Source organism: Stereum hirsutum (assembly GCF_000264905.1).
Source record: "Stereum hirsutum FP-91666 SS1 unplaced genomic scaffold STEHIscaffold_13, whole genome shotgun sequence".
Classification (NCBI taxonomy): Eukaryota; Fungi; Basidiomycota; class Agaricomycetes; order Russulales; family Stereaceae; genus Stereum; species Stereum hirsutum.
The window spans coordinates 176,420-203,841 of NW_006763143.1; the positions used below are offsets into that span (position 1 = coordinate 176,420).

The following is a 27,422-nucleotide window of genomic DNA, read 5'->3' on the forward strand; positions in this document are numbered from 1 at the left end:
GTTTACACCTCAACCGAACCTCAACGGTCCTCTGTGCCACACCGTCCCCCTAACCCTATTCCATGGTTCCCGCAACTGTCTTCCGAACTTCAAGCTTCAATCCGCAACCGCTTCTGACGTTTGAGCTTCCCGTCAACCCGAACACGGTCGTCGAATCTCACAGCCTCCAATGGACCGGCGTCAGGCTCTCACACCATCACCGATGGAGGCAATCACGATTTCACGGTCGTACCATAATACATGAATCGCTTCGTTCCATACCATACCCATTGCAACCGCCACCTCCAGCGTACTCTAGAATCGTTTCATATCCTCTGTAGCTGCCGACACAATATAACTCGACCTAACCACGACCAATCAGACCACCACCGTCCGAGTCGTCATATCAACAATTAATCATGGCTGTCACCTCACCTACGGAGCTCCCCACCCCTCAAACTCTACAAGAGATAGCGAAAGTCGAAGTCTGGGACGAGGACGGGAATAAGGTTCCTTTTGGGAGTATATATGGGGAGGAGAAGGCTGTCGTTGTGTTCATTCGTACGTCTTTAAGCTTTGGAGTCTCGAGCGAGGTCACTGATGGAGGTGGTGTGCTTTGGTTTTTTGGACAGGTCATTTCTTTTGTGGGGTGAGTAGTCTCTCTTTCGTCGTCTCTAGGCCTTAAGATGGACAAGGATGGCTGAATCGCACAATCTGTTCTTGGCTATGTCGTCGTCCTCAATCGACAAACATAAATATATAGCTCTGTCAGGTTTGTCCATCCTTCCTCTTCTTCATCTTCCCGCCATTTACACATTCATATCGTACCTCCACGATACCCTCGACATCCAAACAGCAATACACATCGCAACTCGCAGCCGTAAAGTCTGAGGCGCTCCAAGCCGCGAATACGAAGATCGTAGTCGTGGGTTGTGGCGAGTGGAAGCTCATGAAGGATTATAAGGGTGTGTACTTGTAGACATTCACACACAATCCTTTCCACTCTTCTTTCCGTCTTCCCTGTGTCTTTGTAAAGGTGTTCTTGACCGACCTATCCTCCCCCTTCTCTTCCGTTTTGCAGAAAATACAGGCTTCAAAGGCTCGATATACGCAGACCCCGACCGGGCTCTCTATCGCGCTCTCGACATGAAAGAGAATATGAAAGGGACGCCTGCGGGTGAGAAGAAGAGAGGATATCTCCAGGACAGTATCGTGCAGAATGTCGTCGGGGCATTCAAGGTAGGTCGTACGCCTGCACCTCGTCGGCTTTCTTTCAATTGAAGTGACATACGAACTGAACGTGTGATGTAGCGCGGATTCAAGCATCCCCTCAACATCGGTAAACAAGGCAACGTGTCGCAGAACGGCGGAGAGTTCGTGTTCGGACCGGGGGATACGTGCTCGTTCGCGTCGAGGATGCAACACACTGAGGATCGTGAGTCCGAGTTCCTTCCTCTCGCCATCCCATATATTTCGAATTTCTTCTGGTCATAATTCCCATCTCAATCCTGTGACCGGAGCATCTAAGCTACTGTTTTTGCTGACATCTTTGCTAACGCTCGTCTGCGTTGACCGTCTCTTTCAATGTGATCTATGTAGACGTCGAAATCGCGGACCTGATGAAGGAAGCTGGTGTCGTCTTCCCTTGAATCTTGATATGTAAGATTCCGTTCACACAGCAATAGGCGATGAGGTTGTCAGGAGAGCATAGTATGGCCTATCGATGGCGCATCGACCGAATGTTCTCACCATTGAAGTGGTTTGCCGAAATCTGTTCCTTTGCGGATGGGTCGTGCCATGAAGACTAGTTCTGCTGGTTTTGCTCGATTTTTCCCAATTCACGCAAATCTCAAACGTATGAAGTTTGTGGTAGGCTTGAGACATGCAGAAAGCAAAAGAAGTCGATGGTATGGGCCTCCTTTATGAATGGCGCGTATAAGGGTGAGACGCACAGAGAATCTGTCCCAAAGAGAAGCGTCACCGTAAAAGGAAATTTTGTAAACGGGCGAGTTGGGGGAAGACATGCTGCTCCGACCTCCGCCGCGTGTCCGCTCCTTTCTCCCCTCCACCACTACAACCTATCCACTGTCCTTGATTTTCTGCATTTCTCGCTCGACGATGTCCCACAGGAAAGGCATTACACAACTAATTCTCGCCGCTGATACTTTGGCGGCGCCGATAGCCCCATCAGGAGACGCTTTCAGCCAGCTTTGGTCACTCGCTATCCGTAAATTGGAGCAAGATCTGGCGGCCGGCTCATCGCAGCTTCCGATTCTCATTGAACGCATCCCTCGTTGTACTAATGTGGATGATATCTATGCTGTTCTCGACGATATCACGAAACGATTTGCTGGCTTTCGCACAGGAGGCTCGAGCGCAGGCTGGAAGAAATTGCGTAACAGACTGAAACCTGCAGTAGAGATATTCCTGTTGCTCAACGGGACCATAGCAGATGATGCTTCGGTGCGTTTGCGTTGCCTTCAGAGTAATACGGGATACTCACGAAGTTTACAGGCACTTGTACCCGGTGGGAAGGCGATCTTTGTGGCTCTTGGTGTGCTGCTCGAGGTGCGTCCGTGCCGATGGCCCCACGATGATGTCTTATAGAATACATTTAGGCCACGAAAGGAGTGACCGCTTACTTCGAAGCGCTTGTCGAGCTCTTCGAGGAGCTGTCTTTCTTTCTCGAAGGCCTTCGACCGCGACTACAGGAAACATCATTTGGCCCGGGAACTGCTTCCAGGACTATTGCCATCTCTATTCTCTCCCACCTGACGATCATCTGTTTTCGTGCTTTGAAGTTATTATCTAGGAATACGTGGCTTGCTCGTCTCGGTATGTTCTACCGCTATTTCAAGGTGATTCTAACTCAATCGACGGTCTGTAGACGTTTATCGCAAGGCACTCATAAAGGACAATGATATGCAAAAGGCACTCGAGAGGCTTCGCTCTCTCGCAAGACTGGAAGAAAGGGCAATCGCCATCGAAACACAGGTAATGCAATCGAAGACATTAGCTGTGACTGTTGAGACCAGAGCTATTGTGTCGGAAACGTCTGAGACCACGAACAATTTGGTCTCCAAATTTGACGGAATGACGAAAGGTATGTCTCTGTTCTGTTGACATGAAAGTATCGGCACTGATCAACGTACAGAGGGGCTCCCATTGTTGCACGATATTCGAGACGATCAAGGTGAGGTTTGCTCAGTGGCATCGGTGACTCTATCTGACCGTGAACAGGGGAAATGTTAGATATCCTGCGCTCTGAGGTGGGCGACTGCATCAAGTCTATGTCCTATCATCTTTCTTACACTTCGATACGAAATAGGAACAGCATAGGGCGAGGGTGGACATATCCGGTACATCCCATTATACTGTTGCGATGGTCGGTTACGGAGATCCGTCTAATGACATTATCGTATAGAAATCCTGGAGAAGCTCAGCCCGGTACGCAGTGCCGAAATCGACTCCCAGAGAGGTCCACGTTGCATGGAAGGCACCCGCGTCGGTGTCCTCAAGTTGTTGCGCGAATGGAGCGACGACGAGCAGGCACCACGAATATTTTGGCTCAATGGCATGGCTGGTATCGGAAAGTCAGCTATTGCGCGCTCGTTTTGCCATGACCTGAGCCAGCACAATCGTCTGGGCGGCTCCTTCTTCTGCTCCCGCAATGGTTCTGTGGCAGTGAGCGACGCTCAGCGTATCATCCCCACCCTTGCTGTGGCAATGGCATCTCGGGATGTTACCTACAACAGAGCGTTGCTAACCGTGCTGAATGAAAAGACTTTCTCTAAAGACTGGAATCTCGAAGTTCAAATTCAATACTTGCTCGCAACTCCATTCTCTGAGAGGCTACCACAGACTGCGAAGATATGCCTGCCTATCTTTGTCGTCGATGCTCTGGACGAGTGTTCAGACGAAGACTTGACCCGTCATCTTGTGGAGTCCCTGGTTAACATATCGGCCCATGTGCCTGCTAAATTCTTTCTCACATCTCGGCCAGAACCACATATCCGACAGAGGCTGGAACAGTTGGAATCAGATCCACATTCATATTTCTGGGGTCGCTCTTTGAGGCTCCACGACATTGAACAGGACATTGTTGAGGCCGACATATCACTCTATCTGATGCATGAACTGAAAAAGATGCGCGAAATGTCCTTTCCACCAGACTGGCCTCCCTCCAATCAAGTTGCCACATTGACCCGTCTCTCTGGTAAACTCTTCATCTACGCGTTCACAGCTCTTGCATACATCCGTAAAAAACCAGTTCTTCGTCTCGGACAGCTAACCGATGATTCCGCTATCAGCGCACAAATGACAAAGCCATTGGATCACATCTACGAGATGATCCTCACGGAGGCCATGAACCCAGAGGTTTTCACCGCGGACGAGGCTGCCTTGACGAAGAGGATCGTTTCGATAATATTGACCATTCGTGAACCCATGTCAGTAGCGGAGCTCGGTGAACTACTAGAAATGCCGGCTCATCTTGTTCGGGACTCGCTAAGCCATCTATACGCTGTGGTATATGTCCCCCGTGACAATGACAGCGGTGCTCTTGCCACATTCCATGCCTCCTTTGGTGACTTCCTCACTTCAATGAGTCGAGCGCCAGCGCCGATGTATGTTGATATTGCCGGCTCTCACAGTGACCTTGCGTCGATATGCATAGGCATGCTGCGGTCCGACAAGCTCTGCTTCAACTTGGCACACATAACTTCATCAGAGTATGTTCAACGTGCTAAGGGTGAAATGTCCTCACTTGTGCCTGAATCCTTGCGTTATGCATGTACCCATTGGGTATACCATATTACTGTATCGAATGATCAGGCGCCATTATGGAGTGCAGTCGAAGATTTTTTCATTGGACCGAAGTTCTTGTTCTGGCTAGAAGCGTTGAGTGTGGTCGGGATTACATCTCATTTGGAGAAGATGAATAGGCTAATTCACGAACATGTCCATAAAATGTCACCAAGACTGAGCATGTTCATTCGCGATGGAATGGATTTTGCCTTTCGCTTCCTGGATGTCATCAAGGCCAGTCGGCCCCATATCTATCTATCTGCTCTTCCCCTTACAGACAAGTCGTCAGCTGTCAGCCAGAGCTGCCTATATGCATTCACCGGCCTTGCGAAAGCCACATGGGATGTTATAAATGCGCCACTGCCTAATGATGTGTATGTTGAATATTATGAAGTCAGCGAAGAATACCGAACAGAGCTGCATCATCCTGCTTCAGCCGTGTGGTCGCCCGATGGTGCCAGGATCTTCGTTGCGTGGGGTCGGGAAATCACGGTATGGGATGCCCTTTCCGGCACACGGATAGCTTCTTCGACTATTAAAGGTCATACCAATATGATCAGTGCTATATCTATCTCTGCAGATGGTAAAATCATTGTGTCTGGCTCCCATGACCGGACTATCGGTGTTTGGAATACTCACACTCAAGAGCTTGTAGTATCCTCCCGACTGAAGGGTCATAAAAGTCGCATATTTTGCGTAGCTCTATCCTCTGACGGAACCAAGATAGCCTCCGGTGATTGGGAGGGCGTTATTTGCATCTGGAGCTCTGCTTCTGGCGAGATGCTTGGAAAGATGACGACGAGCGGTGAACCCTCGACCGTTCATTCCATCGCATTCATCGAACGGCCGAACCAAGAGCTACAACTTGTATCAGCTTCTTGTGATTACGTATTGCATATTTGGGACATACAAGAAGGCTCTCCTCCTACTGCACTCCTAGAAGGACACAAGGATGAAGTCACTTGCGTGGCTGTTTCCCCCGACGGCACGCACATAGCTTCCGGTTCAGTGGACACAACCGTTCGTCTTTGGGCAACAACGGGCGGTAGTGCCATCACGATCCTTGTAGGACATAAAACCTACGTTATTTCCGTCGCATGGTCTCCGGATGGCACTAAAATTGCTAGTGGAGGAGAAGGCTATGAAGCATTTGTCTGGGACACCGAGAGCGGCGCGCGACTGTCGATGTACATGCCCAGACCTGGAGCAGGCCTCATAAATAATATCCGTTTCTCTCCGAACTGCAGATATCTTCTTGCTACTTCAAGTAATTTTACCGATCATGGGGTAGTAAGAGTATGGGATATAGGGTCACAAAGTGATGATAGCAGCATTGTAACAGGTAGGCTTCATGGTCCAAGACATTCAGATCGTGTGGAATTGGGACTGAACCACTGTTATGTCATAAAGGAGGATCCAAGCTCAGAATTTCCAAAGAAGAAGACTCTTACCGTGCTGACTGGAATCCGCTTTTCTGGGTTTACGAGCCTGTGGAGAACAAGAAGCTGATGCTATTTAATAGGGAGGCCGTCGAGGCTTTTGAGAACGGGCTAGATCCGAATTATCTTTGGAGTGTCGGGGTTCAGGGTAGGCTTACAATCGATACGTCCGATATGGTATATGGTACGGAGTGGACCAAGTGCTATAATCCTCACGCTACTATCTCCAAATAACTTCTCCGTGCCACTTCGTATGTTCATTAGGCAACATTGTCTTTCTTTCTCTTCTGCCTCGTACTATTTCTCTTCAGTTACCAAGCACTGCGGCACCACCGGGCTCGATTGTCTATTGTACGTTGTGATATATTTACCAGTTGTATACGTACCGACTGATCGTAACGATCCTCATGACTTCGCTCCCGTTTCCTCAAAATTGAAAAGACTGGCCTGATAGCTCGCCCGCCACATTGAGGATCCTTCTAACGCCACACGTCATTCGCGAAGCCCCTAACCCGGAAATTCGGCGCCCACACAAGATTAGGGGTTTTATGATACGGGCGCTTCGGCAACCTGGAGACAGAGATTTATGAGCCCAGAGATCGAAGTGGCTCCCGGTTCCACTCTCCCACGAGAGACTTCCCGCCGCGAGCGTGTCTTGTCCGCTCTTTATTCATTGCCTTTTTTTCTTGTACAACTCTCGGGATGCTGTCTAATCGTGCTTCCAAAGCCCGACATAAAGTTGTTTGAAGAGAAGATGTGCTGTAGCGCCTTCAGCAGCCCCGAGAGCTCGAGGCGGAATACACCGACTGCTGCTGCCTTCGTCATATGCGGGGCCGGCGCGCGAGGTGGGGCATTCTCTGGCCAGACAGAAATGAGCTCTGGGGCCGTATCATAAAACCCCTATTCTCCTTCGCTGCTCGATCGATTTGGAGAAATTTGGGCAGACCGTGGCCGGCAGTGCCACGACAAGACTCAACTGCGAAAAGCTCTGAATAGCACCCGACTGGCGACGAAGTACGAAAAGATCATAGTGAGAGTAAGTATAAGGTATAAGTAGATTCGTAACTGGGATCCATCAGCACCGCCCTCGACAGAGCGCAACTTGAGGCTTGGACGGGTTAGGTTCGAGGGTCTTGTAAGTCAAAAAAGGTAAGTAGGTCAGTAAGATGGCAAAGATCGGAAACATCGACACGGACAACACGCGGGGATACGGACAAGCAGTTAACGACACAGAACGGGCAGAACGAACAGCGGAGGCAGAGCACCGGGACGAAACGAATGGAGATACGTATGTTTGTACAGTAAGTGAACAGGAATACTCGAGTAAGGAACTGGACCAGAGGACTGGATATCGCAGGAGACCGGAAAAGACGGATGAAAAGGAAGACCCAGAGGAAGAGAGAAAGAAATGGAAAGGAAAGGAGACAATCAAGCAGGACGGACGGAGCAGAAGTGAAAGATTGTGAGGAGCGAGCACTGGACCGGTCAATATATCGACGTGAGACCGGTCTCGTCTCGTCTTGAAACGATGGCTACTCAAGCAATAAGCTCCGAATGCTTCAGATTCGCCCTCAGGATAAAATCGCGCACTGTGCATCACAAACATACACGATCAATTCCTGGGACAGGCGGACGAAGATACGGAGAGAAAGGCTCACCACTCTGGATAATCGTCACCGTCCTTCGCGTGTCCGTGACCGCCGTAAAATGTATATAAAGCTCGCGGTCTTTATTCGGTGAGCTCTGCTGGTGAAGCACGCCGAATTTATTTCTCAGATCTGCACTACAATCAGCTCCGGACCTCTACTAAACAGGGACAGGGACAAACTCACACTTCGACACCGAATCATAATCGTTCGGCCGATCCCCATAGCTCAACAGATGTTGCGCGAGCAAAACCCCCGCATCGAGCTTCTTCTGCAACAGGTCGCATTTATTGAGGAAGAGGATGATGTTCACGTGCGAGAGGAGTTTGTTCGAGATGACGGAGCGCCAGAGCAGGAGGGAATCTTCGAGCCTGTTGATGCGCGTGTCTTCTGCTAGGACCTGGTCGAACGCGGAGATCGGCGCGAGGAAGATGATCGCGTTGACTATTGTTGACCATCAGCACGAAATTCGCAGTGCGAAGAACAAAGAGAGGAGAGAAGGCGGGGAGGAAGCAAAGTAAATCCAAAAACGCACCATCCTGGAAATAAGGCGCCCAAGCCTGCCTCTGATTCCTCGCCCCACCCACATCATATATCTTCCAATTCATCCCCTTACTCGCCCCCGAACTCAAGGTAAACGAATGCTCCACGACGCCCATCGTCTTCAACCTCGCCTTCAACACGTCCTCGTCCGTCGGGATATACTTCTTCGCCGTGATCCTATCAATCTCGTCCAAATAAAACCCAGAGCTTTCCTCCAGTCTGATTCGTTTAGAGCGCAGACGCGTGCGCACCCAGGGGTCGGACCAGATCTCGAGCATGGACGGGCGGAGGGAGGACAGGACGTGGACGGGGTCGGACGGGTCTTCCCACCATCCTAGGATCTCGTTCGTTCCGGGCGATGTGGCTTTCAATTTCGTGCGGGAGAGGGAGAGCGCTTTTTTCCAGTTTGAGGTCGTGCGGACTGAGAGTTCTTTGTTGGATGAAGGAGTGGTCATCGTCGCCGTTGTGCTGTTGCTGCTACGTGAGGAAGAAGGGGCGGAGGAGGCGACGGCGGAAGAAGAGGTGGTGGTGTCGATGGCAATATATGGGCGGTGATTATGGCTGGATGGTGGTGGTGACGACGAAAGTAATTGGCTCTTTCGTGTAGGCGACAACGTCCCGTTACCGTTGATCTTGCCGTTATACCCATCATGTGGCGTCGACCAACCAGGCGTACTCCCATCATCCAACCTCGTCGCCTCCTCCTCTCCCTCCTCCTCACTCAACATCCTCATCAGCCTCTCCTCAAGCTCGACCAACAATCCCAGCCTCTGCGCATAATACGCGTGTTTCTCCGGTGCTAACGGGTCTGGATCCGGGTCCGGAACGGTCGTGTGGACGGATGAGGAATCGTCGAGGAGATCGTGGGCGATGTTGGTTGTGGAGTTGGAGTCGGAGAGGGAGAAGGAGTCGGAGTCGGGAGAGATGGCGTCGAGGATGCGACGGATGGAGCGGACGAGGTTGAGGTAGATGACGGAGCGCCAGGCGATGCGTTCGGCGTGGAATGCGGCGGGGGTGTGGAGGAGTTGGAATTCTGTGGGAGGTACATGATCGAGGAATCAGATTGGAGGGTGGAGGAGTGGAATGCGGGAAAAAATGTGGAAGTGAGAAGACGTTGACAGTTTGAATGCTCCATTATCGTCGCCACAGTGGCACGAGGAACACATACGAATCAATGGCCCACCTCAGAAACATGGGATATCTTGGACGAATAACTACGTGCTTCTAGTCGCTGCCGTGGCAGCGAATGACAGCGTTCACCTTCGAACGTTCAAGATGAACATGTCTTCTCCGGAGCAACTACGACCGGACTGTCGCACGAGCCACGGAAGCATACTCTGAGGAGCCTCATACCGGTGGCCAGGAAGGACCGGGGAGATATCATTTGACTGTGACCAACTGCGTCGGCGAGGAAAGACCTCTGCAAGAGTCCGCAAATCCCGGAGCAGGAGACAGGAGGACCAGTGCGGCGAAAGACGCCCGACATACGACGAATTACAACGCGCCACTCCCCAAACCAACGTCGTGCGCCACACCTCAAACCCACGTCCACATCATACCCAACCTCCAGCTCTCATTCTACGAGATACACAGAACAAAGAAGCAAAAGTCGAAGGACTCACGTTTCAACGTCGTACTCTTCCCGCTCTCGCTCTGCCCGAGCAACAATACCTTCACGTCCGGCTTCTGTTTCTTCAACAACGCCTTCTCCTGCCTGAGCTGCTCGTCGATCGCGTCCGAGACCTTCTGCGCCTCTGCTTCCATCTGCAACCTCGCCTCTCGTGCGGCTGAAGTCTCGTTGGGTGGCGGCCGGAGGGCGGCTGCAAGAGGATCGGAGAGGGACCGACGTGGTTTATTGGGTGCGGATGGCATGGTCCTATTCTTCGTTTGTGAAGCTCGGTGACGAGTGTGGGGTATCGAAGGTAGGAAGTATGTCTCGGACGACGCGGACGACGATCAAGGTGGAGGTTGAAGAGCAGAAAATTGCGGGGGCCGGGCGCTAGAAAAGTTGGGAGAGAAAGAGGGGGTGTGAGAACGTGTCGACAAGTCGAAAAGAAGGCTTCGCTGGCCCGTCGCCGCCGTCGTTGTCAGTCCCTCTGCACTTGATCACACGCTCCCCGGCTTCCGAGCTCTCTTTCGTATGGGTTTATGTATGATATGTAATGAAGCCGTGACATACCTCAGGACCTCCTTAATTAACAAATGACTCCTATAAGTATTCCGGCCTTTAACGGTTGAGACGCCGACGATGATGGAGAGAATCTCAGGCTCTCGGACAACCGCGATGTGTGATGGTTTGGAACTCTCGCTGTTCTGGTGTCGGGTCAGTGATAGTGAGAGTGTGTGGACCGGTGCGTATTCGGAGGGTCGGATGCTCAGAAGGGAGGAAGGATGGGAGTTCGCACGGGATGAATGTTGTGTGAAGGCACATGGCTAAAGTTAGTCTTCAACGCTGCGGCGTGCGTATTTACCGGTCCATTCCAGGTCGTATCGTTCCTTGTCGGAGACCGCCACTGACACCGGTTATCCATCCTTCCAGTCCTTCATACTGGTCCCACCGACGCTCGGCTCTGTACCAGCAGTGGATCTTGGACTTGCTGGATGTCGGGACGTACTCGGGTGGCGGTTTGCGCTCGGCGAGAGGGTGTGGAGCGATTCAAAGCGTTCACCTCAAACTCGCCCGTTTTATATCTTTTTCGACCATGACAACGGTCACTCTTGATGAAAACCTTTGTGAGCAGCTGCAGTACTTGGCGACTGCCCCGCGGCGATTGAGCGCTGAGACTGGGCCTTGGACTTGCCGCGATATTTCTCTGGTGCTCCGCTCACTGTCTCTGACATCTTTTCTCGGCAGACATTCCTTCAAGATCGTAAATCTTGAAGAAAATCCGCACCCTATAAGTGCCTAATGCTGGCTTATCCTCGTCGAGTTAACCAACGCGCCAGCTTGCTCTAGTGACTCGTCGCTGTTCATCTATCGAACTTTTGCTCCCGTCTCAAGATGGAATGGGCCCATCCGGCGACCAGACCGAAAATGCGTTCGGGCATCTAGACGTTTATCACACAGGTACTTGTTGCTCGGTATACCAACTAGAGAAGCCAGATCAATACTGTACTTATATCTGCTCCTCCGAGGCTCGTCGGGTCCTCGTTCTGAGTCGAACGTTGGCTGCAACGCTAAATGTTATCATTTTACCCAGGTTATCCTCCTGTCATCGACTATAACTAACCAGAACACTGCATAAAATGATCCGCTGATCACACCCTCTAATCCTTTACATAGATAATTTTCGGTGAACTTCATGGTGGGCACCACCGGCAGTCTGTCAGATATACTCCAGACTTGGACAGCCGTCTCGACGATTTCCGGCCCTGTCCACTATTAGAGAGGACGTGCTCTTCGACTCCTCCGGCCATTGATAGGGATAGTCAGAAGAAATGAAATCTTTTTGTCCTCCCAGATCCCGTGCAACATGGTCTGCGTATTTCATCGTCTGGTCTTCGTATTTCATCGTCGCTGGCGAACCACGGCCGTGTGGCGCGCCACTGCAACTTACCAAACTTGACCTCCGAATCCAAACGGCGAACGTCTTACGCAGGTTGAAAAACCCGCGGTTTGTTTGACTTTTTTTTTGTGATGTCTCAAGGCCACACTAGTACTACCATCGCACTGATCCCTACTACTTGAAGTTCCGTCCAGCCCATAGTAACTTAGACACAACCAAGTTCCTACCGTTGTCTTGTTGTGCCTTGCGCGGAAGTATATTTCGTGACTCAGGCGGAACGGACCCGCTCGAATTTTCTGGAAAATCCTGGGAGGTAGCAGAACGTTCTGGTGATACTTTCACGTGTCGAAATGGCAAGCAGAATCAGGCCACGATAGAGTAAGTTATGTTTTCGAGAATTTGAATTTTCAAGCAGCGCTGAATGATATACATACAGGCTCATCCGAGACCTCTGCCCCCCTCCCAGCACCCAACATCCTCTTGATACCGTCCACCACCTCCGCCCCTCCCGCGCCACCCCTCCGAGCAATATGTCTGACCCCTGCTCAACCCCTCGCCCCCTCCAAGACCGCCAATTCTCCCCTGCCCCCGCTTCGACTCCCTCCCCCCCTCAAAACAAATCAAACATTGCCCAGACTGCCGCCTCTTCTTCGCCATTTGCTGCCACCTCTCCGACTCCGACTCCGACACGGTCATCAGCAGTGGGAAGCCATGCCATCATTATCGGGTCGTATTCACCGACGGCGCGTGTCCCGGTAATGGGACGGGTGCGGCAAGATCGGGGATGGGGATTGTGTTGGGTATGGACGAGGTGTTGCAGTGGGCTTTGCCTGTGGATGATGATGTCGATAAATTCGAGTTCGATACTTATAAGGCTGTGGTGAATACGAGGAGACACCTCAAGAGAAGCATGTCGGTCAGGATGAGTCAAAGAGCGGAATTGTTGGCTGCGTTGGAGGGAGTGAAGAAGATGAGCGCGCTCGAGGCGTTGTGTTATCAGCCTCCGGCGATGAGGGACGGTTGGCACGAAGAGCGATCGATGGACGAACGGGATAGAGCTCCGAAACAGTGGATCGTTGTGAGCGATTCGGAGTATGTGGTAAAGGATATGATAGAGTGGGTCCCGAGTTGGAAGGTTAGTAAACCCGAGTCAAGTCACTATCCTGACCCCCTATACAGTCTCGGTTATGTTCAAGTAAGTATGTAACTGCACGGCTTTCCTTCTTTCCCTTTGTGGTTTGTGGTAGGCCAATGGGTGGAAGAACGCTCGAGGAGACACCCCAAAGAATATCGATCTCTTCCGGCGACTTGACGATGCTATCAAGCAAGAACAAGCGAGACAGGCTGTCGAGATTCGGTTCTGGCACGTTCCGAGGGAGTTCAACGCCCTCGCTGATGGGTTGGCAAAACGAGCCGCTGAACAGGCCAGGCCAGTCGCCCTACCTGTCTCTTGACAGTGAGCACGGGCTCAATAAAGTGGTCCAATCCGAGAGAGTTCTAATTGGTCGGGTGCGTGCAAAATTAATTTTTGCCAAACTGTTTCTTTCAGTAGTGAGTCGGTAGCCTCATGCTTTTCTTGGTCGCAGGTCAGCGCATTCTCAGTTCAATCATCAATTCTCGCAAACCATGTATAAAGAGAGGATACGTATATTGCCTGGGAGGTTATACGTACCATTTTACGAGCGAGAGCGAAGTATGAGAATCCACCAAAGTTTTACAGTGCCTCAGGTTTAAACTTGTCTCCCGAGTACAACAATGTTCAAGTTGCAGCAATAGGGCTTATATGTTAGTGAAAACTTGGAACTTTTTACGAAAGCTCATTGGCGGATCGGACAGATCTTCCGCCAACGAGTTCCAAGTATACTTGAAACATATAAGGTCTAATGTGTCGACATCGGTGTTCATAACATTGCGCTTGGTGAGATGGATTTGATTCTATAGAGTTCCAAATATTCCTACTAGAGTAGTTGCCTCGGCAAGTGAGAAGAATGGCAAGACAGCCCAGGTATAGGTGGCCGTTCGAGCTCAAGGAGAGGGGCCACGCTGCGCCACACCGCATACAAGTTGGGCGGAAATAGCCGTAATGAATTTCGAATTGCCCCTGTCGATCTCGTGAATATTGAGGTCGCGTCTCGCCGCGTCGACTCCATCCTCATCCTTCACTGGGCCTTCTTGTGGTTCAGACGCGTTTATAGGCTTGATAGCAGCGACAACCTAACATAAGATCTTTTTGCGTGAAATTTGACCAGAAGGTGAGCTGTCTTTCGTTTTGAACCAAGGAAATACACTAGCTTGAAGGACTGAGGCACAAACTAATACATCGGACATAGCAATTCTCCAGTACCTTCGTTCAGGTTTTCTTCAAAAATCTGAAGGCTATTTCATATCGTACCCATACAATCCTCCTATACAACGAGGCCATAACGAATATCCTCCATGGCTACTTCCAATACTCACAACCCCCTCCCTGATATACCACCAAATCCTCCACGTTGGGAGCCAAGCACCGACCCGGCAAACATTCATATACCAGGTCTAGATACTACTGCGTCTGTAAATGACCAGATCGATCATATTGAGCAGTTGATCACGATTAAGCTGCAGGTGCGTTCTCTTCCTTTCCAGTTCAGTTGGGTAGATGTTGGACGAAAGGCTCAAGACAAGACCTGACGCGTATTCCTGTTTGGCCGTAATGGTGCGATGCAGAATGCCGATGCGAATATGTCACGGATACAGCATTTAATGCAGACGCGGTTGTTGCCCGCGTTCAAGAGGTTTGCGGTGGGAACTGAGCCGGTTAGGGAAGCTGCCAGGGTGCGTCCTTTTGTTTGTGTCATGAATCAAGTATACGACTGACGATGGGACTCCTCGAAATCTGCTAAGTTCTGGACATCGTTCTACGAGGAGGCAGCTCAGGTCCGGATTCCCACATCCGACTTCGATCTCGAGCAACCCTCCGAGTCCCAGCCTTCTACTTCCGCCACACAACCCACTCAAGACGAAACCACCGAGACCGAAGGAGAGGAAGAAGAAGAAGTATCAGCGGATGTGACCGCTAATACTACCATCCGCACCGAACGACCAGCCCAGAATGCGTCCTCACGTCACTTCGATCAAACCGAACCTCCATCGTTCACCGAACACTCCTTCGCACCAGGACAGGCCGCTATATCTTCCACACCAGCCACGGCACACCGACATCGTGTGCAGAATCCATCTGATACGTTCACCACCCAATCCTCCGAACCCTCATGGAGCGCATCCCTCGAATCGCCACTCGTCCGCCTGAACAGACTCCAGGATTTCGCCTCAGACCCCCAAATGATCTCCCCCTCCGCCGTATCCACTGCCGACAGTGAATCGAATCTATTCGACGACGGCGAAACGATCCACGCCGCTCGACCCACCACGCATTCCCGCTCCCGCTCCCCGTCACCTAATAAACGGCAGCGCAGACCCTCCGACCGAACCCTCCGCCAAGACGTCCTCCGCCGCCAAACGCTCTCCCCCCACCGCTCCCGCGGCACCAAACCCAAAACCCCCAAAGGCGCCCCTCCGAACCCATACCTCCCCAAAGACACCGACCCTTCGAAATGGAACGGCCTCGTCGATCTCCGATCCACGCCTCTCCGTACCGGCGCCACAGCGACCACTCCGCGCCGCCTCCCCCGTGCTGCTCCGCTGCCTTCGCCCGCGTTTGGTGGGGGCGATGATGGTGGGGATAGTGAGGGCGGAGAAGGGGGCAGTGATGATGAGGACGAGTTTGGGTTACCGCCGGGCATGAGTCCGCCGGTTACGATGGCGTTCGCGACGATGCCGAAGGTGGGCGGGGGACATGTCAGTGCGTTACCGAAGTTGGGGAGGACACCGAGTAAGCAGGCGGCACAGCGGATAGGAAGGGATTTGATTGGGGATTCGGCACGTCCTGTTGGGCGGGATGCGAGTGCGTATGGTGGTGGAGCAGGGGCGAGCTCGAGAATGGAGACGAGAGGACCAGGTGGAGGAATGGTGGTGAAGAGTTCGACGGATACGAGCTTGAGTTCGGCGACGACGCCGCCTAGTCTTATGAAATTCATGAGACAGAGTGGGATCGGGGCATATCCGGGTCGGGGACCGGGTATGAATTCGAGCGAGAGTATGGTCAGCGGGAGTGGAAGCAGTTTTGCGGCACATGATTCGACGTTGGACAGTATGATGCGGAGGATCGGGGTCGACGGTGGTGGTAGCGGTGGGTACGAGCTTGGAGCTTATGCTCGTCAACGCCAGAACCAAGCTCCTTCTATTGGGACCGTGACCGGCTTGACGTTTGGTTCAAAGGCGTCTACAGCTACATCATCGAGGGCTGCTGGCCACGCTCCAGTCTTTTCGGAGGAATCGTATCACTTCCCTCCTCCTTCGAACTCCAATCCTGATCTCTCACCAGCCAATCTAGTTCCTCCAATACCAGCGCCTGTTCTGGGCCACCTGCCGACAGCCGCTCTCACCTCGGGTCATCACCCGCACACACCCGATCAACAGAACTATGGGGCTCATTACGAGGACGACGGAGCGGACGATGGTGGCGCGTATATTGCTCCTACATCTAGACAGCAAATGTACAGGGACGAGCCAACAGAGACATACAACTACAACGTTCCAGCCCACGCTCATCAGCAAAACCAGCCCATGGACCCTCTCACGCAATATAATGCCCAAGCGGCCTCCATCGACACAGATGAATACGATCGGGACCGCGTAGGCCCTGGCGTGAATGTCGGTGACGACTCGATGGACTCCTTGGATGACGATGAAGATTCGATCATCAACGATACGGCCCATCCTTCCGCTGCGTTCCTGCTGGCCTCGCAGCAGAGGGGTGTGCATGATCAGGATGATAGTTTCGATAGTGAGAATTCGGCGGATTATTATGATGAGGTTGGCTCGGGAGAGGGCATAGAGGGAGGGAGGTTTTTCAACAACGACGACGATGATTCGTTTGATGATGATTCGTTCGATAGGGCGGAGGAGAGAGAGGCTGCAGAGTTGCGCGCTGCCGGTGGTGGTGGCGAGATGGTTGATGATGATGGATGGGATGATGATGATGACGATTTCGATGATGACGGGGGCGGCGGGGCGACGGAGACAGTCTTCGGGGAGAGGGCGGCGAGAAGGTCGGTTGGTGGGCAGAGGGCGGATTACAGGATTATGAGACCTCAGGGAGGGGAGGAGACGGAGACAATAGGGACCGATGGGGGGACGGGAATGATGATGATGGGGCATGGGAGGGGTGTGCCGGAGACACCGACGCCGTGGATGGGATAGTGAGAGGGAATACAATGTTGTCGGTGTGAACAATGTGAGTTATTCGGCTTATGCTATTGTTGTTGTAACGAGTACTTAATGGTCTTAGTAGAGTTGGATCGTTTCCACCAGCCTATGGGGATCGAATACCCATGTGCTAGAGATAAGTTTCATGTGCATACTGCCTTGCAAGTATATCGTCTTTCCTTCGGAAAAAACTTCATCACTTAGACGTCGTTAGACGGAACAGGCTAGGTAACTTGAAGGGCGCAGTGGGGTCGTGCATCTCACGTTCCTACTTGCCAAGTTAGAGTCCTTCTCTATTTTTCGGTATACGTACAGCCTCGAATCTGGGGACTAACGCGAACGCCTTGTCCAGATAGCCATCTGTTGGCAGTATTGGGTAACACAGCCGACAGCAACTTTAGGACACAGATAAGTTATGCGGACAGGCCTTCTGCTTCGAATTCTCGGTGAGCCACTTCTCACGCTGTCCGTAACCTTTTCATGTTGACAGGGCAGAACTCTAGAAACCTTTTTTTCCATTATGAGCTCCATCGATGGACCCGAACCTCTGTCAGAGTCCAGTCAGCCACATTCTCGGGCCAATCAGAAGCGAATGACGTTCAACCACATTTTGAAACTCCGATCATGGCCAGCGGCGGCGGACTCTTGCTCGAACTCTGCGTTCTGGCTGCATTCACTAGATGCTCTGTTGTATCTCCGAGAGCTTTCGCGATATTCTGAAGCACTTGCAGCCCAACGAGCAGCTGACAGTGGGAGCTGATGTCCACGATGGGTCTGGCGTTTGATCATCCGAGTTCAAAGCCAACGGTCTTTCTTTATCCAAGCTCGTGTCATCTAGATGAACTTCCAGTCTAGCACGCGTTCTCAACAACATCGAGTTTTGCTCCACATCTTCCGCATCCCAGAACTGAGTGATAGATGCCTTACCGGTGATGCTCAGCTATCGTTGCCCATCATTAATGATCAGGTAGACCACAGATTGCACACCTTTCGCGCATGGCTGTCATGGGGCTTTTTCACCCTGATCTTATGCTCTTGGACAAATATGTTGCTATCTCATGCTCCTCGCGTGAATGGGGCCACACGGAATCTGCACACCCGCGATTCCATGTATACCAGCAACTGACTCATACATCGTCATAGTGCAGTTATTTTCCGATGGGCAAAGGGCATCTAGAGTGGAACATTGTATCTTCATGGATCGATATCGAACTCTAAACACTCGTGAAAGCCGGTATATATAACGACCACGAAATGTGCTCTATCCTGAACAGACTCCGAATTCGTCGTTGACTTGATCTCGCAGCCGTTCCACCTTGCCATCATGTCTATGCCGTCTGGAACATACCTGCTCACCAATCTGACGAGGAACAGCTTAGTTACCTTGCCAAAGGACACGCACGGTACGGCCGTGACTTCCAGCTATCTCGAAGTGGCCAAAGAAACGAACTCCCAACTGGTCAGTCTCAACTGATGTCTTCGATATACGACCCTCGTTAATCCTTGGCTGCCAGTGGGAAGTACGGCGATGCACTGATAACCGCTACGAGATCCGAAGCTTTGCGACAAAACTGTTCGCTGGCAGCCGAAGCCGCCCAACCGCTGGTGACGAAGTATGCGGGGTGTCTCATGGCCAGCAATGGGTCATTCGTGACACCGCGATTAATGACGTTTATACGTGAGCTTCGTACCGTATCGCAATATTCATCTGCGTTATCTACTATTGTATCAGCATAACGACAGGTGGCTTGAATGAGCTGGGGTGGATGCTGGAGGACCCAAACATCGATAAACCGGTAAGTACACACAATGTCATTCAGGCGTGACGACCGCAATTGAAGTATTTCTATAGGTGACCCTTGACCCCCGCCTCAACGATCAACGTTTCTTCTGGCGTTTCGAGACTGCCAATGCTGGCCCGCCTTCCGCTGTATCCGAGGCCAATGTTTCTGGTGCAATCGTTCTTCGAGACGCATACGGCAGGTACTTGAGCGTCACATCAACCGATAGACTCAAGTTCGAGGCTACGCGGGGAGATCGCGCCTTGTTCTTCGTCGAGAAGACGTCTGAGGGTAGGATCGTACTGAAAGGTGAGCAGTACATCCCACTCTCCAATACGGTAGCTGAATCACAATTTTTAGGTAGCAATGGCAAATACGTGAACGTGTACAGCGATCTTCGAAAGGTCCGATGCGATGCCCCTTTGGGCTCCGGCCTAGCAGTTGGAGTCAGTCATCGTCGGGATGGCGCGATATGCCTAACGATTTCCGAGTACCCGGGCCAGACTGAGCAGACACTTTTCCTGTCAAGCCGCGCCGAGACACCTGCCCAAGACGGCTCCCTAGTTGTCTCCTTCGTCGAGGACAATACCTGTCGGTTCACGGTCGAGAATATGTAAGTCATAGCAGCTCTCCCTGAACAACGATACTGACTACCTCTTCGGAAGACCAACAAGTGGCCCTCAAAATGACCCAGCACCAGCGCCTTACAACGGTCTTCTCAGGTGTGACGTTACTGTCCAAGAAGCCCACTATGACTGCTTGCTGAAAGGTTTTTATTGCAACGAAGTGGTATCCCCGCCTTGGCAGTTTTGTGTGAATACGATACGGTAATCGTCGTCGACGACTCGGCGTCCATGATGTGGGAAAATAGATGGCAGGAGGTAGGTTTCTTCTCAATATCTGGTTCAGCGGTACTGGGAGGGTACCTAACTGTCGGCTTCCTTTCACAGACCAAGATTGCGCTCGGGACCCTTGCGGAGATAGTGTCTCAGCTCGACACGGACGGCATAACGATATGTTTCCTCAACAGCGACGTGATCAAAAATAATGTCACGGTGTGTATTCAGCTTCTGTAATCATTTGTGTGGGATGGTCTCAAGGTCTTATTACACTATGATATTAACATGCAGGACTCGCAACAAGTGATGGAAGCATTCGAAGAAGTGAGGCCGAGCGGCGCGACACCTTTGGGATCGAGGCTGGACCAACTATTGCGCGAATACACGAGGAAACTGAAGACTGCTCGCGCTGTTGGCGTACCCAAGAACGTGAAACCTATCAATTACCTCGTCATCACCGACGGGGAGCCCTGTGCGTCAACACCAGATCACCGAGTTTGTGACGCCACACTGACCGCATCGTGATTTATCCTCATGTGTAGCTGATGACCCCGTGGATGTGATCAAACGCTACGCAAAAGAACTCGACGATGGAAAATATCATCTCAAACAGGTATATATATTCACATAACAAAGAGTCGGTAAAGTCTAACACTCATATTATACAAGGTGGGGATTCAGTTCGTCCAGGTCGGCGGGGACGAAGATGCCGCGGAATACTTGAGGGAACTGGACGATGGTCTGGAACTCCAGTCCAGCCGAGTGAGCCGTTATTTGATTATCAATTTCTTCATAGTGTCCTTTAGCTGATAAAACCCCGTCAGGATATGGTGGACACGACGCCTTTCGTCGACGGCGAACATCTCAATGCTCCCATGTTGACGAAGATCCTCCTCGGAGGCATCAATCGTCGTGTTGATCGTCTGAGCAACGAAAAGGCTGCCTGATCCTTTGCTTCATCGCTGCACACATCTCGTCCTCCAGCATCGTTCACGACTTTTCTCTGTGATTCAACTATGCCCAGCTTTCCCTTGTACTACTAGCAGACGTCGCGTCACAATTGAAATGTATCGAATCGGACTCGGAATCCTGACCTACTTGCATTACTTTGGCCTGCGTGATTACGGTTTGCTTTGTGTATGCGGTGACCTTCCAACGCTCAGCTCTAAATAGGTACGAACCTTCCACAATCTGTTAGAGAACACAGGAAAAAATCGAATACATTCAGCACGAAATGGGTCGTGATTCATCTTCTACGACTTTGTAAGTCTTCAAAGTTGACATGCCAGGTAAGCACCCACACCGTTCGGATGCTTTTCACGGCCGACAAGTCAGAAATAGAGAGACTACTGCTTCTGTCACTATGAGCTCCATTCACAAGCATAATTGACACTAATTAAACCTCAACCTCCACTGCTCTAGAAGCTCGAAGGATCGAGCGACGAAACGCATGACTCTTCCGAGTGTGCCGACTTGAAGCTGTCGAAGGAGTAAGAGCAGGGAACATAGTGAGTTTCGAGAAGACAGATGAACAAAGAAGCATGTACACTATTTCGGGTGTAATCTTTGTCCAAGTCCTATAAAAGGCTAGTATCAATCGGCGCGATTTTACGGGTTCATGGCTAAGACAAGACGGTAAGCAATAGAAATCAAACTGTTTCATAACGCGGTTTTCCCTAGGCGAACCACTACTGCTATTGGTTTCTTCCCTTGAACGTTGCGCCAGCAGAGACACAATTGCCTGGATTTGTCCTGACGTTCTGGAAGACATGCCTCCCGATTCCGAGATAAGGGCTCCGTACGAGGTCTTACCTTAGCCTCGTTTACGAAGCCTCTATTGTTGGCAACGACGGGAGAATCATCATTGGTGGAGAGGTCTTGACGTTGGTGACGACATAGAGGCCAGTTCGGATAGTGGGTATGTTCTAGAACGAGCGAAGGAATGGGTTATGGGGGTAGAAGGGAGTTTGCTTTCGAACTGCAGAGTGAGCTATGGAGAGGTTATTATTATTATTAGTCGAGCAAGCAGAGAAAGTATTCTTACTACTACATGACTGCACGGTGTGTATCTCATGAACGCATCCTCCGAAAGCCTTCGTAGAGAGATGATCACAGAACTCCAGAACATAGCTGCTTCTCCCGCTATTACTCTCGGAATAAGTTCAGAGGTCAGCCTACCGGTCCCACCGCAATCCCAACAAGAAGAGTGCTGGCGACGATATTTGTAGCTACTCCACCTCAGTTCGAGCGCGCAATCCGTTTGATCAAGCTCAATCGATAGCCGTTCACTGGCAAGAACCACAATACGATGCAGTGTACAAGGAGTATACCCTGAACGCAAAGATGATGGAATCGCATTGCGTCCCTGCTCAAATAAAGATCGAAGCTTCAAGTTGCGCTGCCCCAAGCCGTTCACAGGGCGTCGGAGGCAACGATTCGCCATGAAGATATTGATACAGTTCATTTCCTGGCAGGTCCAACGGCGACAAAGGGACGGACAGACAGTGAATCCACAACGTACAAAGAAGATTGAAGGGATCGCGTGTCCGTGGAGAGTTACATAGCATCGATCACTTCCTTCAAGCTTGCCTCGTTTAAGATACTGAAGCCCTTGTCAGGCGTTACCTAGTGTAAGTCGGGACACGTTAGTCAGGCGTAGTTTAGAACATGACTGAGTGGATCACAAGACATAGCCAGGAATCAAGGATGGAGTAAGGAAGGTGGAATCGGAAGAGAAAGTACCTGTGCAAGCTGAACGTTGTGGTGATCGAGCTTCTCTTCCATTACTTGCTTGAGAACGCGAAGGGCGAGAATATGGGCTTCTTGCAGTGTCATTTGCTGTGGAGAGTGAAAGGATAAGACGTGAAAGTAAGAAAAGAGTGCTTCCATGAGCAACGTGCGCTACACAACTTCATGAGATGACGCGTACCTTGTGCCACTTGTCCTGCAACTCGCTTTGTGCTGCCTCCGATCCCGACCCAATAGCTTTAGCATCATACCGCACGAACGTCCCGGATGGATCCGTATGGAACCTGTATTTGTTACAGTATGAGGACTTGTCGTTCCAAGCTCCTCCAGCCACAAGGAGTCCACCAATACCCGTAAGTGAAAAGTTCACTCACAACTGTGGCCCCCTCTCGTCAACCCCGGCGATCAACAGCGCGACGCCAAACGGCCGACTCATCATCGCATCCTCATCGTGCACACTCTCTCCGAACCTCAACGCCAAATCACAGACCGCCTGCGTCGCACTTTCGACCCTGATTTTCTCATCGTACGTGAAGTTATGATTCTGTGCTGTTACGCGTGCATGGTCGATCATGGTTCGTGCGTCCGCGGTGAGACCCGACATGGCGCAGCCGAGGTGAGAGTCGATTTCCATGATCTTTTCAATGGATGAGGATTCGAGAAGCGGGGATTGGACGCGTTTCTCGACCCCGAGAACGACGCCTTCTGGGGTGGCGACACCGACGGTTGTTGATCCAAGCTGAGGTAGTGGTGTGCATGAGCCTCGTTTAGAACTGAGTTTGGGTAGAATAACCTACCTTGATAGCTTCAATAGCATACTCGACTGACAGCAACATAAATCAGCAACCCATACGAACTACACGACTGTTTCTACACACCTTGGAATAACCGCCCCTCTGGAGAGAAGGTGTTCACACCACGGTCTACGCTCAGAGTCAATACCTGCCCTTGTTTGGATTACTTTGGGACATAGTGCGCACCATATTCTGAGCGAGTTAAAAACATAGTGAGATGGGATTGAAGTAAATGATGTAGTGGTGCTAGCGAAGGGTATAGAACGCGTATGCGGTCAAGAAAGCATCCACGACGCGCGTCGCGTCCATATTGTGGCCCAGCCCACGTGGAACACGCCACTCGGCGAACTCCTTGTTCCAGTTCAGGCAGGTTCAGGCCTGTTCTTCCAGCTCTTCTTCTCGTCGCTTTCGTCAACGCCAACGAGCTCTGGCCTTCTTGATACCCTGGCCTTGTAAGGAGAACGATAGCATTTTTGCTATGCTCTGGCGCTGTGCTATTATTTTAGAAACGACACGCATGCTACGTATGATCTCGATTTTCCGGTGGATGTTTGACCGTGCCATGCATCCTCCCTCAGCTCGAGCCCCTGCACTGGTGTGTTCTGCTTTGAACTGACTCTACCAGATGACATATGCTTCTCCTACAAGTTTTAGTAGACCTGAAACGCGTATCGCTGGACGTGGGATGCGAATGGTGTCCGAGTTCACTCTGGAAGAGTGGTTCTACTGCAAGCGTTATCGATATCAGTGCTCGATGCGTAATCCGACTCCAACTATCGGGTGTCGAATGACCTTGACAGGAATAAACTGAAGTGTGTCAGTCATCTTGAGCTCGGGTTCGAAAGGTGGATCTTAGGCGAAGAGTTGTGTTTAGGGGTTGGTTGACTCCAAAACATCACGTAGTCGCGAGACGCAGATTTTGGTGGGCCGCACTGATCGGAGGCTAAGTGTATAAAAGTCTCTTTTCTTGATGATTATTCATCTCATCAGGATGCCTCTCATAGCCCGTCTACCGTGCGTTCATCTACGTACACTTCTGTCACAGCCGATCACCAAGCAGTGCATACCGTGCTTCACGGAGAACCCACCTTCAGAGAACCCACCTTCGTCAACGAGCACCCATAAAAGACATAAAGCACTAAGCATCTCGAACTGATCCGCCCGTTCTGTCTCTCATCTTCACTATCCCCATGTCGCCCTCTCTTCCAAAGGCCTACAAGGCTGGTGCGCATTATTCCTCTCCCTACTCGTGCCGAGAGCGCGTTCACTGACAGAGTGCTTCGTTTCGTTGCGACAGTCATCAGCCCTGCTCCTCACCAGCCGTTCGAGGTCGTCGAACGCAAACTCCGCGACCTTCAACCCGCAGAAGTTCTCATCCGAGTTCACGCATCCGGTATCTGCAACTCAGACCACTTCGTTCACGAAGGCTCTTGGCCGGGGCTCTCTTATCCTCTGGTCCCCGGCCATGAAGTCATCGGCCGCATCGCTGCTGTGGGCTCTGAGCTCAAGGACGACATGAGGCTCAAGGAGGGGTCATTGGTGGGAGTGGGATGGAATGGCGGATGGTGCGGTAGATGTGAATGGTGTAGAAAGGGCCAGTTTTCTTATTGCGTCAAGGGTGAGGTCACGGGGTTCACACGGGATGGAGGACATGCGGAATACATGTACGCACCTGAGACTTGTAAGCCTATTCTGAAGATGTTCGTGTCAGATCCAATACTGAGACCTCTCTCACAGCGGTGATCAGTGTACCTGAAGAGGCCCTCAAGGACGCAACATACGCGGAACTTGCGCCATTGTTCTGCGCTGGTACAACTGTGTTCGACGCCATCAGACACTGTACTTGGGCTCCTGGTGATATCTGTCTGGTTCAAGGTATTGGCGGCCTTGGCCATCTTGCCGTTCAGGTCCGTCGCGGTCGTATCTGATCTCTCGGTCGACGTCGCCCCACTGACAAGTCCTACGTACCTTCCTATCTGACAGATGGCTTCCCGGATGGGTCTCAAGGTAAGTAAAACTAATCTGTGTTGCAGTTGACGACCTTGATGTTCAACACTTGTCTCACAGGTCATCGCCTGCTCCTCCGGCTCCGCAAAACGCGACCTCGCGCTCTCCCTCGGCGCGACTGAATACCTCGACTCATCTGCGACGGACGTACCCGCTTACCTCCAATCCCTCGGCGGCGCCGTTCTCGTCCTCTGTACCGCCCCCTACGCAAAACACATCAACTCAATTCTGCCTGCCGTTGCGAAAGATGGCACCATCATGCTCGTCTCCGCGGCCACCGACGGAAAGATCGAGGTCGACAACCTGTTCCTCAACATGAACCGTGCGTCCCTCAGAGGATGGAGTTGTAGAGCGGCGCCAGACTCCGAACAGATGGTGAAGTTCTCGGCAGAGAAGGGAGTTAAGGCATTAGTTCAGGAGTTTAAGATTGAGGATTTTGAGGGGGCATATCAAGGCGTTGTGGCGAACCAGGCGAGGTTCAGGAACGTTGTGGTGTTTCCTTGAAAGATGTACATACAATGCGCCTTGAGAAGAGGTTAGAATGTTGATGGTTTGCACTGTTGTGGCATTCTATACGATATTTCTGCCTACAATAAGAGGGACGGCACAAAACTGAAGATGGTAGTGATTCTAGCGAAAGACTGAGTCCGGACTCCGATATGGCCCGAGTAGCGCGTAGGACTGCGCCCATGCCGTGGGAACAAATTACTACCCCGTTAGACGCGCAAGTTGCGCGCAAGTGTCCGCTCGTTCTTTCTTCCACCCATCATCTTCCTCACATAGCTTGTAATTATCTCCGTTGACTCATCTTTATTTAAACGTCAAAAAAGGCGCGCGCCGTGTTTGCTCTGATCATCTCGGACTACTAACTTGCTCGGAAGCTCTAGCCTCCTCTCCTTGCGCTGCTTGCTCACTCGTGTTCCGTCAACGTCGGCCTGCCCTGGTTCCACAGCGATCAAGTTACGATGAGATTATCCGGGGCAGTAAATTTCGTTCTTCAGGGTAAGGTTGATGCGCTCACCTCGGAAACCTGGGTCTTATGCCATCTTGAAGACTAGGATTGGACAAGGCATATCAGAGGCATTTCGTTCTTCTTCGAATCGAGGTCGCACTTTTTGTCGCTGATTTTCTATCCGTCTTGGAAATCATACGACTACGTGCGTATATAGCTTCCTCAGGCTCTCCTGTCATCGGAGGGGTCATTGGTGAGGAAATCACTCGAGTCGTTTACTTCACTTCCGACTTCCCGAAACGGTGGTCGACTACAATACACTGATCGTTTATGGCGTGGCTGTGTAGAGTCCCCATCGCGATGAAACTGAACCCAGGCTTTCTAGGCCGCGATCTCCCTGCTCGCCAGGCCCCATCTCTGTTCCGACAGTCCAAGTTTTGACCTTCGGCTTCGAAGTGGCACAGCACAGTTGTGTAACACAGGAGCCCATTCCGTTTTCCACGCTTCGCCACTGGAAGTGTGCTCTTCCTTTGCGTTTGGTCGATCTATGCCTTCTCTCGTTCATACCATTTGAGATACCCGTCCTCCAAGACCCATCACGCCCATAGTGCATTTGGCTCATTCGGCGTCTGGCATCGTTTGAAGCTACACAGTGTACCAGACACTGGTGTTGTAGTCGGCAATGAATTAACGAATGCATACGCCGATGGATACACCGATGTCTGCGCTACTTCACTCATCCAGTGCACGCTAACCGAAGTCGTCTTGGCTTTTGACTATGAGCCTGCATCCGGAACCGCACGGGCGCATCATTTTGTTTGGCACCGTGGAACGGCTCCATCTTTAGCGCACTGCGTAAACTCAGCCTTCAAGCGAGTGAGAAAGAACGTGTCCATAGTTCCGTTGTAATATCTCGTGTATTCGATGATGCAACCCGATCTTGCTCCGTTACAATGGGCTTGCGGTAACTGAGCACCACTACGTATAAGAACGAGCAGCATCCCCCTGAGCACCCCAGCCTCCTCCGTCTACCATTCACCGACCTGGTTCAATTGCATCTACGGGCGATTGCTTC

The 27,422-nt window shown here is 51.4% G+C and overlaps 9 protein-coding genes across 9 annotated transcripts; 6 read left to right on the forward strand and 3 right to left on the reverse strand.

Annotated features, from left to right (window-relative positions):
* Positions 1-185: 185 nt before the first annotated feature.
* Positions 186-1,628, forward strand: STEHIDRAFT_148818 (uncharacterized protein; the record flags this gene model as incomplete). The annotated part of the gene is made up of 7 exons (XM_007307305.1): positions 186-540; positions 612-628; positions 743-751; positions 836-944; positions 1,061-1,218; positions 1,291-1,414; positions 1,579-1,628. Exons 1-7 carry the CDS (start codon positions 399-401, stop codon positions 1,626-1,628), a joined length of 609 nt encoding a protein of 202 aa, XP_007307367.1. The 5' UTR covers positions 186-398.
* Positions 1,629-2,097: 469 nt separating this feature from the next.
* On the forward strand, positions 2,098-6,458 carry STEHIDRAFT_159813 (uncharacterized protein; the record flags this gene model as incomplete). Its single annotated transcript, XM_007307306.1, has 9 exons — positions 2,098-2,442; positions 2,494-2,547; positions 2,598-2,814; positions 2,867-3,082; positions 3,134-3,172; positions 3,220-3,248; positions 3,308-3,338; positions 3,404-6,127; positions 6,196-6,458. The coding sequence occupies 9 exons, from the start codon at positions 2,098-2,100 to the stop codon at positions 6,456-6,458; spliced, it is 3,918 nt and encodes a 1,305-aa protein (XP_007307368.1).
* A 792-nt stretch (positions 6,459-7,250) lies between these two features.
* Positions 7,251-10,721, reverse strand: STEHIDRAFT_101325 (G-alpha-domain-containing protein). Its single transcript, XM_007307307.1, has 6 exons — positions 10,593-10,721; positions 10,036-10,412; positions 8,406-9,446; positions 8,057-8,314; positions 7,883-8,002; positions 7,251-7,813 (listed from the first exon to the last, which is right to left on the reverse strand). Exons 2-6 carry the CDS (start codon positions 10,283-10,285, stop codon positions 7,761-7,763), a joined length of 1,722 nt encoding a protein of 573 aa, XP_007307369.1. The 5' UTR covers positions 10,286-10,412; positions 10,593-10,721; the 3' UTR covers positions 7,251-7,760.
* A 1,781-nt stretch (positions 10,722-12,502) lies between these two features.
* STEHIDRAFT_62782 (ribonuclease H-like protein) lies at positions 12,503-13,373 on the forward strand (the record flags this gene model as incomplete). The annotated part of the gene is made up of 3 exons (XM_007307181.1): positions 12,503-12,777; positions 12,829-13,054; positions 13,167-13,373. Coding segments are annotated over 3 exons (708 nt in total), but the record flags the coding sequence as incomplete, so codon positions are not given.
* Positions 13,374-14,320: 947 nt separating this feature from the next.
* On the forward strand, positions 14,321-17,220 carry STEHIDRAFT_141060 (uncharacterized protein; the record flags this gene model as incomplete). Its single annotated transcript, XM_007307308.1, has 3 exons — positions 14,321-14,523; positions 14,626-14,733; positions 14,803-17,220. Exons 1-3 carry the CDS (start codon positions 14,356-14,358, stop codon positions 17,218-17,220), a joined length of 2,694 nt encoding a protein of 897 aa, XP_007307370.1. The 5' UTR covers positions 14,321-14,355.
* A 2,472-nt stretch (positions 17,221-19,692) lies between these two features.
* Positions 19,693-20,793, forward strand: STEHIDRAFT_133182 (uncharacterized protein; the record flags this gene model as incomplete). Its single annotated transcript, XM_007307310.1, has 7 exons — positions 19,693-19,736; positions 19,795-19,888; positions 19,958-20,062; positions 20,138-20,318; positions 20,389-20,459; positions 20,516-20,608; positions 20,671-20,793. The coding sequence occupies 7 exons, from the start codon at positions 19,693-19,695 to the stop codon at positions 20,791-20,793; spliced, it is 711 nt and encodes a 236-aa protein (XP_007307372.1).
* A 1,609-nt stretch (positions 20,794-22,402) lies between these two features.
* STEHIDRAFT_63480 (proteasome subunit alpha type 5) lies at positions 22,403-23,599 on the reverse strand (the record flags this gene model as incomplete). The annotated part of the gene is made up of 7 exons (XM_007307252.1): positions 22,403-22,471; positions 22,589-22,684; positions 22,776-22,878; positions 22,969-23,333; positions 23,392-23,417; positions 23,473-23,517; positions 23,575-23,599. 7 exons carry the CDS (start codon positions 23,597-23,599, stop codon positions 22,403-22,405), a joined length of 729 nt encoding a protein of 242 aa, XP_007307314.1.
* A 234-nt stretch (positions 23,600-23,833) lies between these two features.
* Positions 23,834-25,978, forward strand: STEHIDRAFT_123676 (GroES-like protein). Its single transcript, XM_007307311.1, has 5 exons — positions 23,834-24,612; positions 24,686-25,069; positions 25,126-25,295; positions 25,372-25,395; positions 25,456-25,978. The coding sequence occupies exons 1-5, from the start codon at positions 24,579-24,581 to the stop codon at positions 25,897-25,899; spliced, it is 1,056 nt and encodes a 351-aa protein (XP_007307373.1). The 5' UTR covers positions 23,834-24,578; the 3' UTR covers positions 25,900-25,978.
* A 304-nt stretch (positions 25,979-26,282) lies between these two features.
* STEHIDRAFT_123677 (uncharacterized protein) lies at positions 26,283-27,360 on the reverse strand. The gene is made up of 2 exons (XM_007307312.1): positions 26,449-27,360; positions 26,283-26,397 (listed from the first exon to the last, which is right to left on the reverse strand). The coding sequence occupies exon 1, from the start codon at positions 26,958-26,960 to the stop codon at positions 26,676-26,678; it is 285 nt and encodes a 94-aa protein (XP_007307374.1). The 5' UTR covers positions 26,961-27,360; the 3' UTR covers positions 26,283-26,397; positions 26,449-26,675.
* Positions 27,361-27,422: the final 62 nt, after the last annotated feature.

Coding starts and splice junctions, on each gene's coding strand:
- STEHIDRAFT_101325 (XM_007307307.1), bottom strand. CDS start 10,285: ATGCCATCCGCACCCAATAAACCACGTCGGTCCCTCTCCGATCCTCTT. Junction 9,447..10,035: donor GAAGAGTACGACGTTGAAAC/GTGAGTCCTTCG, acceptor TACCTCCCACAG/AATTCCAACTCCTCCACACC. Junction 7,814..7,882: donor GGTGACGATTATCCAGAGTG/GTGAGCCTTTCT, acceptor TGTGATGCACAG/TGCGCGATTTTATCCTGAGG.
- STEHIDRAFT_123676 (XM_007307311.1), top strand. CDS start 24,579: ATGTCGCCCTCTCTTCCAAAGGCCTACAAGGCTG. Junction 24,613..24,685: donor TCCAAAGGCCTACAAGGCTG/GTGCGCATTATT, acceptor TCGTTGCGACAG/TCATCAGCCCTGCTCCTCAC. Junction 25,070..25,125: donor CATGTACGCACCTGAGACTT/GTAAGCCTATTC, acceptor CCTCTCTCACAG/CGGTGATCAGTGTACCTGAA.
- STEHIDRAFT_123677 (XM_007307312.1), bottom strand. CDS start 26,960: ATGCACTATGGGCGTGATGGGTCTTGGAGGACGGGTATCTCAAATGGT.